The sequence below is a fragment of the Anopheles aquasalis genome, chromosome 2 (genome assembly GCF_943734665.1).
Source record: "Anopheles aquasalis chromosome 2, idAnoAquaMG_Q_19, whole genome shotgun sequence".
Taxonomy (NCBI): domain Eukaryota; kingdom Metazoa; phylum Arthropoda; class Insecta; order Diptera; family Culicidae; genus Anopheles; species Anopheles aquasalis.
In genome coordinates this window covers 63,495,647-63,508,146 of record NC_064877.1, presented here as the reverse complement: position 1 = coordinate 63,508,146, position 12,500 = coordinate 63,495,647, and the positions used below count along the sequence as shown (strand labels likewise).

General features: G+C 45.3%; 3 protein-coding genes across 6 annotated transcripts in view; 1 reads left to right on the top strand and 2 right to left on the bottom strand.

Moving 5' to 3' along the window:
- Positions 1-4,074, top strand: part of LOC126570582 (protein Shroom) — a 183,528-nt gene extending 179,454 nt beyond the window's left edge. Inside the window, exons 9-12 of the mRNA XM_050228447.1 lie at positions 143-329; positions 436-565; positions 1,833-2,099; positions 2,182-4,074. Coding sequence (XP_050084404.1) covers positions 143-329; positions 436-565; positions 1,833-2,099; positions 2,182-2,445 — 848 coding nt within the window. The 3' untranslated portion in view covers positions 2,446-4,074. The remainder of the gene's footprint in view (positions 1-142; positions 330-435; positions 566-1,832; positions 2,100-2,181) is intronic.
- On the bottom strand, positions 3,949-6,573 carry LOC126570631 (gamma-butyrobetaine dioxygenase-like). The gene is made up of 3 exons (XM_050228554.1): positions 5,475-6,573; positions 4,519-4,833; positions 3,949-4,434 (listed from the first exon to the last, which is right to left on the bottom strand). The coding sequence occupies exons 1-3, from the start codon at positions 6,350-6,352 to the stop codon at positions 4,104-4,106; spliced, it is 1,524 nt and encodes a 507-aa protein (XP_050084511.1). The 5' UTR covers positions 6,353-6,573; the 3' UTR covers positions 3,949-4,103.
- A 383-nt stretch (positions 6,574-6,956) lies between these two features.
- Positions 6,957-12,500, bottom strand: part of LOC126570617 (TGF-beta receptor type-1) — a 75,484-nt gene continuing 69,940 nt past the window's right edge. For all 4 annotated transcript variants that reach the window (XM_050228528.1, XM_050228529.1, XM_050228531.1 and 1 more), the window contains one exon: positions 6,957-12,500. This exon is cut by the window's right edge and continues 2,520 nt beyond it. The gene's annotated coding sequence lies outside the window, so the exon portion shown is untranslated.

Genomic DNA, 12,500 nt, shown 5'->3' with positions numbered 1-12,500 from the left:
GGCTGGGTGGGTAGACAGCGCTAGTTTTTTGGTGGTAGGCTGAAGACCACCCAAGTGCGTGCGCGGGATCAACGATCGATTGAGCTTTACTAACACCCGGAATGGCTTTTTTCTCTCCCTGTCTCTCTCTCTCTCTGCACAGCACCGAAGACTGTAAAATCGTCCTCGGACTACGTGTCCGATCTGTTCAACATTCAGGTGGCACCGCGGCCACTGAAGAAGGATGCCGCGACTGCACCAGCCACAACAGCAGCAGCAGCAGCACAGGCACCGGCAGCACCTGGAGTCGGAACATCACCACCGGCTGAGGGTGGCGGTTCACCGAAAAGGTAAGTACCCCTGCGTTCGATCACTCGCCGTCTTATCCGGCGTTTAGCATCATGCGTGTGGCTAATTCGCTTTCGCTTTCTGTTTCTGTTTCTATTCACATTCTAGCCCGCTCGAAATTCTGACGTCCAGCTCGACCTACTTTCAAATCTCGGAACCGAAGGCCAAGCTGATGACGCGCTACAGCCGCGAGATGACCCTGATCAACGGTGATTGCTGTGATCTGACCAAGAAGAAGGTAAGAGTCAACCTCCCACCTCTCTCTCGTGGTTCGCTCTCTCGGCTCCAAGGAAAGGGAAAGTGTCCATGTGCGCCGACCTGGCGTGCGTCGTCGTCGTCGTCGTCGTCGTTGTTTAACCCATGACGCACGCATTTCGTGGTTCATGATCGCAATTAGAGATGAATGGCACGCCACGAATCTAGAGCATTCGGTGCATTCTGCGCGATCGCAAGCGAAAGCGTAAATACCACCGCACCTCTCACAGACGCATATTGCGCGGCCGGAAGTGCACGGCCACACAAAATCTCCGCCGTCACAAGACGCCCACCGTCCTCCGATGATGTTGTGGTGCTTCTTGTCCATGTGTCACACGTGATGATGATGATGATGACGACGAAAACGATGGTGGGGCTTCAGACGTCACAGTGACGCCAAAGGGGTGGGCGGGGGAGGCTGGTAGTGCACGTTGGCGCGCACACACTACATCCCACCACCACCTCCAGCAGGCGGGGGGCGTACACTTCAGCACACGGCGGTCGCAGTTTGTTTTCAACCGCGCTGGAGTGTACGTCGCACGCGTTGTCGTCGTTCGTTCAGTGAAGAAGGGATGAGAAGAACCGTTGATCGGTTCGTGGGTCACCGGATGATGACCCCATGACATCGTTGTTGTCGAAAAGGGAAAGGTTGTGGCTACCGATGTCGCCCCATCATCCGCTTGGTACAACACCATCATCATCATCATCGTCATCGACGAGGATCACTGGCACCAAGCGGGCCCAGCTGGTAAAGTATCTGTGAAGGAATCAGCAACAGCAGCAGCAGTAACAGGAGAAGTTGTTCAGAAATCACGCTTGCCGATGAGTGCGTCCGGAGAGCGATGAGTGTTGTGCAAAGATTACGCCATTCTCGGTGTACTCGGTGTGCTGTGTATGATCATAAGTCAAGGACTTCTCTTCCTACACCTGGCGGCAAGAGGAGGAGTACCGTGGGTGTGTTTGCATTGTACCTCTCTACTGCTGCTGCTGCTGTGTGGTATTCCCCCCGCCCGGGAGGAATTGATATTTGAGTTCGTGAACCTAGACCTAGATCTGGTGTTAATGTGGTTTTGGAGCGAGCACGATGGAAACCTCGTGGGCACGCACTTTTGCTTATCATGACGTCGCTAATTAACTCCTCTCTCTCTCTCTCTCTCTCTCTCTCTCTCTCTCTCTCTCTCTCTCTCTCTCTCTCTCTCTCTCTCTCTCTCTCTCTCTCTCTCTTTCTCTCTCTCTCTAACGTTCGGCAGGAGGAACTCGTCCAACGTCTTGGCAAAAAGCTACTAGTCCTGACGAACGAGCAGACGAGCATCGCGGAGGAGAGCAACGCGAACGATCTGCTCGGTAACGATGTCGCGCTCAAGGTCACGCAGAAGGTGCGCCCGTCGGACGCCTCCAAGTTCCGGTCGTACGTGGACGATGTGGGCTACATCACGATGCTGCTACTGTCGCTGTCCGGCCGGCTAGCCCGTACCGATAACGCACTTCACAACATCGAGCCCAATCATCCCGATAAGGTAAGGGCGCATGCCTCCATCTCCCTCAACATGGTCCAATACGTACTCACGGTCGCCTTCTCCTCTCCTTTTTCCCGGACAGAAAATCCTGGAATCGAAGCGGGACCGGTTGCTGGAGCAGCTCGATGAGGCGAAGGAACTGAAGGATGATATCGATCGGCGCGGTTCCATCATTGCCCGGATCCTCGAGCAGGCACTCACGCCCGACGAGTACGCCGATTATGATTATTTCGTGAACATGAAGGCGAAACTGATTGTCGATTCGCGCGAAATCGCCGACAAGATTACGCTCGGCGAGGAGCAGCTCCGTGCGCTCAAGGACACGCTGGTGCAGAGTGAGTGCTAGCCAGCGAGCGAGCGAGCGAGTGGTTTAGGTTTAAGTTTTTCGTCGTAGGTTTTGTAAGGATGCCGTAGGTTTAGGTGTTTGCGTTGATCATCCCCTATCACCCCCGTGCGATCCCGCTATATCCGCCCTCTTCCTGCCTAGTGATAAGAAGAAGAAGAAGGGAGGGCACGATAGGATTGTGTTTTTTTGGCTGTTTATTGTGTGTATTTCTAGAGGGGCGGGAAGGTTATTTGTTTCCAAATTTGCATCACTAGAACAGAAAGGGAAAGGGAAAGGAGGCAAACTGCCGATCGATCAATCGATCGTTCGATATGCTCTGAGCAGCTTGCTTTTGTACAGCTTAGATTAGGATGAAGCATAATTATGATAGTGTAGCCACCCTTTTATATCTCGAACACAGCAACCGCATACATAATATCTCTCTCTCTCGCTCTCACACTCTTTATCTTCTTCTCTCGTTTGCTGTATGATAGTCAACTCGTTATTCCTCTCTCTCCCTGTCTCATCTCATAGCGATCCATCGTTTGCTCTAGGTAGTTAAGATCGCATCACATCACTCTTTGCACCTCTCCAGACCCTCTTTTCTCCGCGTTTGAGAACCAAGCACCACCAACGCTCTTGCATTTCAACGGAGTGAAGTTGAAATTCAAAGAGTATTGCACCGCTTTCCTGGCTTTTGGAGTGTTCTCTTCAATCATTTGCAATCGCTAGACGCACTAGTAGCTGTTAAGAAGGGCGCGGTATAGAAGACAGGAGGATGGGCAGGAGTTGCAATCATTAATCCATTTAGGTAGTGTAGCCGTGTGTGTTGTGTGTGATTTTTCCCCTTTTTGCTGCATGTTTGCTTGCACCCGGTGCATCCTATTATGGTGCTTTACACATACACGCGCAAGCCTAGGGGCAAAAGGAGAAGAACTGTTTAAACGGAAAGGATCTACGTCGAAGTCACGGCCACTGGCAGATGATAGGGGGATGAGGCCCACATTATCTAGGTGCGTTACTGTAACAGATGTGCAGATAACATAAGAAAGGGAGAGAACTATGTTGCGGATCGTGTGACGAGCTGGCTGGAATGTGAGAGAAGAACAAGTTAGCACACTAAGCGATTACTTTGCTAGACCAGAGGAAGGCAGGGCGTTTTGTAAATGCACCGAGAATACGAAAAGGGCACACCGCCGGGTGCCGTGAACAACATGATTTGCTAAAGAAGAGTGGTCATCGGCAGTAGGGATCGAGCGATCGACGAAACGATAGCGCATAGCGAGCAAGATATTGTGATTTTATCTGAACGAAAGTATGTATTTAGTAGGCGATGATCGACCGATCGATCGATCGTACCGTGTTCGACGGTGTTTAGTGTACTGCTGTAGCCTGTTTTAGTCCATTTCGTGTCCTCGAACTCACTTACTTACTCTTCAGTTATTTCGATTTATTGATTTACTATAGAAGATATCGGTAGAAGCGATCACGATCGCGATCGAGCGGCGTGTGTGTTTGTGTTTGCCCCCCCCCCCCTCCTCTCCTTTTACTTCGAACATTATCATTTAAAACGCGAAACGTGCGCACGTGTGCGCCAAGTGAATACACACGGAGCAGAACAGAATAATATAAAGAATTTAAACAATTTAACTCTCTCTTTCGGTGGTGTGTTGGTGGTTTCATCCCGTGGCGGTCGTCTTGGCGGCTGTCTTGAGTACCCGTAGCTTCGAGTAGATCTCGTCCCAATCCAGGTACGCACCGACGAGATGGCGTGTGTTCTGTACCGTGTCCCGGTATCCGGTGCGACCGTGAATCGCGCGAACATTGCTGAAGGTAAGGATATCACCGGGCACTGTCCGGAATTGGACCGCTTCCTCGTGCAGGATGCGCACGAATCGGTTCATTGCCCGGTACCAACGATCAACCTGCTCGATCGGAACACAGAAGTGACTACCACGCTGCGGTACACTGTGATTGATTCGCTCCAGCCGCTCTCCATCACGGCCAATGCTGGTGGGGGAAACGGAACGGAAGCCAGCTTTACTACCTTTTGCCCTGCAACATTATGCAACCCTGGGCGGGGCGCTTGCTTACCAGATGGCCGGTGCCCGGTAGATGCTATGAAACTTGCCACCTTCGTCCTCCCCGATGTCGGTCCAGTTGACGAGCGTTTCGCTCAGCAGCCGGAACTGGTCCGGATGTTCCCGCCGTACCCGTTCGGCAACGTAGAACCCATCGGCAATCAGGTTGGCGCCACCGCCGCCTGCATCGGTCGATTGCACCAGACAGTGCAGCAGATTGCAGCCCGGTTTGTACTCGTAGTACGGCAGATCCGTGTGCATCTGGAGCGGAGTGGAAAGGTACGCCACGTTGCTAGTGCCCTCTTTGGCCTTTACGATGAATTCCTCGCTTGAAAATTGAATAAAACAACGATTTTATACACCAACGATAGTGCCTTTTTATTAATTCATTGCGTACAAAGGGTTTTCATTCGAAAGAAACGCTCAATTTGGAAAAGAAGAAAGCTGCCTCCAGATGATAAGACTCTAGGGAAAACTCTACCGTAGCCCTAGAAAACGGTACATCCCACATCATCGTTAGATCCATCTAACATCGTCGTTAGATCATCTAACAGATTCCACGATTAAATTCTAAAAAACAAAAATTTATCAAACAAAAACGGCGCTACGAAAGGATAAACGGCTCCAGCAATAGGGTAGCATACCAGGCAAGGAGGTAGCTCGACCGTTACCGCTTGCACACCCGTGGCCACAATTTTAGCCGATTTAGGTGAAATAAAACTTTTTTTTTATTTTAAAATTGTAATTAAAATATTGCCCATCTTTTGAGAAACAGTACAAAATGCCGAGTTTTATCAACTAACATGATCATTTAATTTTTACAGTTCAATATTTAGCTGCACACCCGTGCCCATAGTTTTAGCCGATTTTGGCAAAATAAATATCCACTTCGCGTTTGAAAAAAATACAGAATCGTTGTAAAACGGAAGCGACTATGCATGATTTTAAGGGGACACGGCCACTACTTACCCGTAATGTGTTTTTCGGATGAACCCAACCCGATTCGCCAACCGGCGACATTCGTGCTCGGTTAATGGCGCACCCTTGATCATCACCACCCCGTACCGGATCAGTGCCTCGATCCACTGCCTCAACGCTTCGTCCTCGTGCAGTACATCGGCGTAGGAAAACTCTTGTAACACCTCGTGGAATCGTGCCGCACCCCACAGTTCCGGTGCCGGTCGGTACCATTCCTCTAAGTAGGCTTCGCTATCTTCCGGCCGGAAACTTCGCTCCAACAACCATTCTACGCTGTAGACCGATCGATGGCCAACAGCAGCATGGTTACCATTGTCTTCTCCTTTCCACAGTACCTCCAACGAGTGGCCACCGTCGATCGGTTGTACGGCAGCCACGTGAACCTGTTCAACATCGAACTGTTCCCAGTTCAGGACACGGCTCAAGGAGCCAGCGTGGAAGCACGACTCACACTGGCAATTGTCGCGGAGCCAAATGGCGGGAAATTCGTATCGCCGTGCCGATGTCTCATCATCACCGACGAGCACAAGGAGCACCACCCGCGAACGGTCATCGTTCGAAAGCGACGCTTTGCTTATCAGCCATCGGTGGTGTCCCACTGGCCGCGAAGTTAGCGGATCTTCGCCGGCTCGACCCGTATCTTCCGCCGGCACCGCCGTGAACTTTGGACTGAGCTGGTGATTATTTGGTGCCGCTGCCAGTGGGGTCGATGGTGCATTACGTACGGTACCGGAGCTGGCAGCGTATGAGCGACCATTTGCTGTGCAACTGACCACTTCGGATACACCGTTGTACACCGGGGGTTGTTTCACTGTTTTCGAGGCGACGACTAGTCGTCTGGCAGCAGAAACGGACCGAGAGAGAAACATAACGCACTAGGCACGGTTCGTCTTAGTAGACTGGCAAGGGGGCTTACGGCAAAAAAGTATAAAGCGATCACTAAACAGAAACTGCGCGCGATTAGCGATAGCAGTAGGCGACTATGAACAACCGATTCGCACGAGATACGCCGCGGCAGGACCTTGACACAGCCCAGACTGAGAACAACGACGGGGGACACGCGCACTAGAAATGCTGTGCTCGTCGAGTGAAAGTCTTGTAACGACTGAAACGCGCTCGCATGCCGTTGAGGCTGTGGGTCACACCCGGAAGGCAGTAATCGCAGTGGCTTAAACATCAGACCGGTGGATGGCTCACAATCACTGCCGGCCTATCCCCCAAGGAGGCAGCATCTTTGCGCGCCATAAAGAGACGTTTAAATGACAAAGTTACGTTTAAGGAACTACCTGAATCCAGGCACGATATAAGACGGTGCAAGGGTGCCGTTCGTCAGATAACGATGTAGGTACAAGTGTTTATCTTTGAAACAATCTCCCAAAATGCTGGATGATGGTACTCGCAAGATAACGATAGAACGACTAGAGCAGTCGCTCAAACCTAGGGAGAAAAGAAAACGCACACTCCAGCACCATGTTGGATGTACCCCACTTTTTATCATTTTTTGTTACAAAAAGACAATAATCGATCACGGTTCACTGTGTGTTTTTTTTTTCTTCTCTTCTCTTCGTGCTTATCTTGCAACCACAGCTTGCTCTCGGTCTCTTTCTCCCTACCTCTCTGTTCTTCGCTTCTTGTTACATCATGTTGATTTTTCTATTCTTAAATCTGAGTGTGTTGTCACTGTGTGTATCTGTATCTCTTCGTCGTGTTTATTTTATCTTTTTGTTTTTTTTTTGTTGTTGTTGTTGCTTTGTCTCGCTTCTCGGCGGCATCTACTTTAACTGTGGTTTGTATGTTTGCCATTTTACATTTCTAGTTTTATGTTTTCCCTACATTTAGCGCCCACATCTTACCCTCTTACTCTACGTTTGTTAATGTGTGTTATCGCGTGGTGCTTACCGGCTACAGTTTGTTGTCGGTCGGTTGTCGGTTAGTTTTCCTCCTCTATTTTACCGCCGTTACAGTTTGTTCGGTTTACTTACATTCACTGGATGAGTTTTACTTTAAACACTTGGTTTAACATTTTCGTAGACCAAAAGCAAAAAAAATAAACGAAACCAGTACATCCTAATACCAGCAGTGTTGTGGGAGGGTGGGGGATTCGGCAAATCAAATCGGGAAACCGAGATGCATGTTGTGTTTAGGGTGTATGTGTCTGTGTTGTTGTGTGTTGCATTATATTTATTATCTTTTTCTTATAATTTAACGATTTATTTTTTCATTTCCTTTCCACTTTTCATTTACTCCACTGCCCCACCCACTGGTTTGCATATTCACCCGCTGTTCCCTCCTAAACTTTCTTATAAACGGTGCGAGGGAAAGGGCATGTACATACTATTCGCTTTGCTGAACATAGGTTTGTATGGTTTCATTCTTTTTTTAAACTGTTCTTGCACAAATTTACGAAGCTTCACCCTTTGCCGTGTTTCTCAACGTGACCACAACACTCTCTAGCAATCTCGTTTATGGTAATCGTGTATTTGTTTGTGTAGGGATTTGGGTGTGTATGTGTGTCGATGTGTTTCTCATTTTAAATAGTGAGAAAACATTAGAATATAATAATAATGATGATAATATAATATGAGAAGTGGGTGTTTGTTGTATGCATTAATTACGTTATAATTAGAGTAACCACACTGAAGGGGAGAGTTAATTTAAATGATATCTCTAGTGATAGTGCACTTTTGCCGTGCAGATCCCCGCAATGCCTTAGAGCTTTATCTTTGTGGTGCATCTCATTTTCCTTTTTCCTCCATGTTCCTGCATATACCAACTTATGATAGGAAGGTCAATAATATCAAGAGCATTGAAAACGATCGGAAGCTAGTTAATTGATTAAACCATATTTTTAATAAATCGAAATCAGGAATCAAAAACCAAACTAAAGGTTTCTTTTGACCGTAATCGATAGTGAGTGCTAAAAGTTCAAGCAAAATTGAAATAGGACATATCGGGATAACGAGATTTTTTAAAAAGTTACTTAATTTCGTTTTGTAACTGTACAGAAAAAGTGTGTCCCATCACATTGGTTTATTTAATTTCTTTCGTCCGCAAACCGCGTTGTTTCACAAACTTTCCAAAACGCTTTCCCAAACAGCCTGATGGTACTACGTACTTCGCTTGATCCGATCAGTCTAACTCCATTTTTATCTGCACGGAGATGCATGTTTCACAAAACAAAAAATCATTCTCAAAGCATTACATCAAATGGTTCTACCCCGTTTCAGCTCGTTACCTCTGCAGCCTTTGGCTTATGGTAGGGATTGGTAGGTCTACATAATTAATTGTTTGTTTAGAAAAAGGGATTAACATGAAATTTTGCAATGACCACAAGCTCGTCAAGAAAAAAGGGGAAATAAAGAAAATTAAATGCACCATAGTAAGGATGAGTTGTTCAGCTGTTACAGCAACAACATTTCCCCATAGTTTGATGCAACTATAGACGATCTGTGTATCCTAATGCTTATTGAATAGGACTAAAATGAATATGTCGCATGAAAGCGGGGGAACGCAAACTACTCTACTCACTCTCGCCTCTCTGATGCTGCGCGTTTCGGTGGCACGCGGTGGCAATCGAAACTTACTATTAAATAAATGAGGTAGAAACATAAAAATCAACCCATTCCACCGTTACGCTCGCTGCTGTGCGGTCAAGAGATAAATAATAATATGATTTTTTCCTCTCGAAACGCACTCCCACATTACTATTCCGTGCACACGCGTCTACTTTACTATAAATAAATACAATCGAAAGGATACTCCCCAAATGTGGATCGTGCCGAGTTTCACTGAGTCCTATTATGTGACAAATTATTAAGGAGCGAGTAGGAATATAGCATCATTTACACTCTAGGGCTTACATATTAAAACACTACATGATAGTAAATCAATAAGGGACCACCATCGTCATCGATCGTCTACAACACGTTTTCCCCTTTCGCAGCACAATCATCAGCACTTTTCCGATCCCGAGGTTAGGTATGGTTAGGAATTTACAAGCAGTCAACGCTTAGCTCGATGCTGCTGCTGCTCAGCGTTCCAAGTAGTACGTACTCTCTCTTAAGGTGAAGATCTAACGTAAAACACAAGATAATGAGCAGGAGCTACAAATCAAATGCATCAAAGGTGTACGGATACTCCCTGTCGCTCACTATCTCTCTGTCTCAATCATTCTGATGGCACACGGTTTAAGAATATTTCAAGGACAAATCTAGACCAACACGTACAAGAATAATCTACTCGAGGTATAAATGTTTTGTGTTTATCATCCAGTATCACCTGGAGCTAGTATCTGGAGCACTATTCTATGGAGGAACAAAAAATCAACAGAAAAGCGCTGCTGAACTCATCCAAATAATAGGATTCGAAAGATGCTGTTTGTAATTGTGTGCACAGAGATGTAAGTGTGTATTGTATAAGGTTTGCTTGTGTTGTGTTGAAAATTGAATTGAGCAAATATGGTACAAGCATGGTTAGAGGTGAGTTCTAGGGTGTACGGGACCATCGGATGTGCAATTAAGCTTTCAAACTCGCAATGGCGCGTAAGGATTCCATTCCACTCTTCTTCTGTACCTTCCGCAATCCTCGTCAAGGGTTTCATCTCATCAGTTTTCTGAATTTAGTCCATTTTTGGGTTTTTATGAAAATGTGTCTTACTTCGTAACAAATTATCAAGATATTCTGTATCATTCCCCCTTTCCTTTTCATTTGTTTCACCTCAATATCTCATTAGTTTTTGTTTTCTAGCAGAGAGGAACCTCTCTGTAGCCCTACTCTATCCTTTTGTGCCATTTGCTTTATTAAGGTTTATTTTTGTCGTGTTTACTCCTTTCTTCGTTTGTTTGTTTGTTTGTTGTTCTTTTTGCGGTTTAGATGCTCTGGGGAGGGAAACGGGGAACGGAGGGAAATGGTAGAGTTCTTCTTTTTATTCAGTTTGATTTTTGGGGGTTTTTTGTAGTAAGTTAAACTCTGACTAATATTGGCAACGCTCTCTTATGGGGAGACACACTCATTTGCTCAATTCCTACAATCACAAACACACGCTCTCATATACGTTCTTTTCTGCAGAAATTATCATTGGAACATTTAGACCGCCCTTATCGCGTTAGTGACCTGGCTGTTGCGCATTCATTCAGCTTCAAAAACATACATCTTGGAACCGTTTTTGAATCACACTCTTTGCCCAATAATCTCATTCGTAAACATCGTGCCCATACCTGATTATATTCATACTTCCCTTATCCTTTCCTCACATTCTCTTGTTAGCTATCCATTAGTTTTAATTGCTGACAGAGTGAACTGAAGCACATGGTTAGCTTTGCAAACTCTAAACAAAGATAGGTTTCCACTTGTAAATATTACAAGTTCTATTGGGTTTTTAACAGTGAAGGCTAAACAAAACTGTAAAGTAATTGCATAGCCACGGTAGCTATACTTTTAAAACGATTTGAATCGTTTCTATATGGGACTTATTAGGTAATATGAGCTCATAGCGTAATGTAGAAGCACAGGGGATAAGAGCATGTATTCTGCTATGGTTTATGGCGAATAATATTAAATAAAGAATGCACATAATGAAATTATAAAAAAAACTGAATCTTTTATCACACTTTGATTACCTATCGATTGCTGGAGTTTGCAGAAATTCTTGCTGAAAGAGTTCTACAAATTCTTACTATTGGTTTTGGGATGCAGGGTCCCGTGTAGTGTGGCTGGTTGTTTGGTTGGATGGTTGATGGATTGGTTCTATTGGTACGGTGGCGTATTCACGCCTAATACTATTGCATGTTTCGGTATGATAAAAGAATCAATGGTACGTTTGCAAGTTTGCTACAGCTAAGTGTGCTATCGTGCGGAAAGGGAACTGGATTTCGTTGATTGGTTGTGGTGTAGTATTCAGAATACATCAGAAGCCATCCTTACGCCGTTAAACGTTTTCATCGTCAGATGACAGCAATTGGCAACAGTATAACAACCTTCTCACGGGTACAATTGCTTTCGCATTCTCTACATGGCCACTTTTACAGCTTCGCCTCAATTTACTTATCTCCGTTTTAGTCTCACAGTGTAATATCGTCATCATGCACTCGCTCATTCACATGCACACGCACACATTCACACGTGCATGTAACATACATCTATTTGAACTACAGATTTGTACCGATCGGTGTAAGGCTTAACAAGAAAGAATAAAAATCAAATGAATCAAACACCTTGATTGATTCGTCATTCTATTACGGGGCGTCGGTAAATGTTTAGAATAATCTAGATTTTTTTCAAATTCTCCAAAACTTAAACAAACGTGTGAACATTTAATGTGAAAACCACAAAAATGATTTGCTGTGATTCCAAAAAACCAAAAAATAAAAACCATTGTCTTCGCGTCTATGGCAGTCGTCGAATTGCGTTGATTGAACAGGAATAGAAACAATCAATAAGCGATGGGGAGACACTATAAATCATGTTGCCTTTCTGTTGTACGTCTCAGGATCAGGAGGATCGTACGTCTGGAGGTAGATTTAAAACGTGCCAAATGCTGTCTCTCTGACTATGAAAATGTTTATTAACTTCGATACGGGACTTTCTTTCGGCTGTATAATATGGACTAGCTTCTGGTTCCAAACATATTTGGCTTACTTCACGTTTCATTTGTGCGGAATCGGTTGTGGTGGTGTGAATATTAACTAAAAAAAAAAAGGTTAAAGTAACGCTATTGAGCTCACCATACAGATGCAGAAGAATCGTTCTTATATAGATTTTACATTCCATGATTGGATAAAAATGCATCTATATGTATATTTTACCCTGAAACGTAATGGAATCATGTGAGTGAAAGTATTGTTAGTGGTGTAATCGATCGTGGCAAGTGATCAATTAGAGAAGATAGGATTGGGAAATTAATAAAAAAAAAAACATCTTGGTACATTCATTTTTTACCCATTCATATGATCTTATTCTCGCAGAACATGTTAGATTGCTCTTTCAGATTTATAGGAAGTATAGGAAGCTGGGAAATAT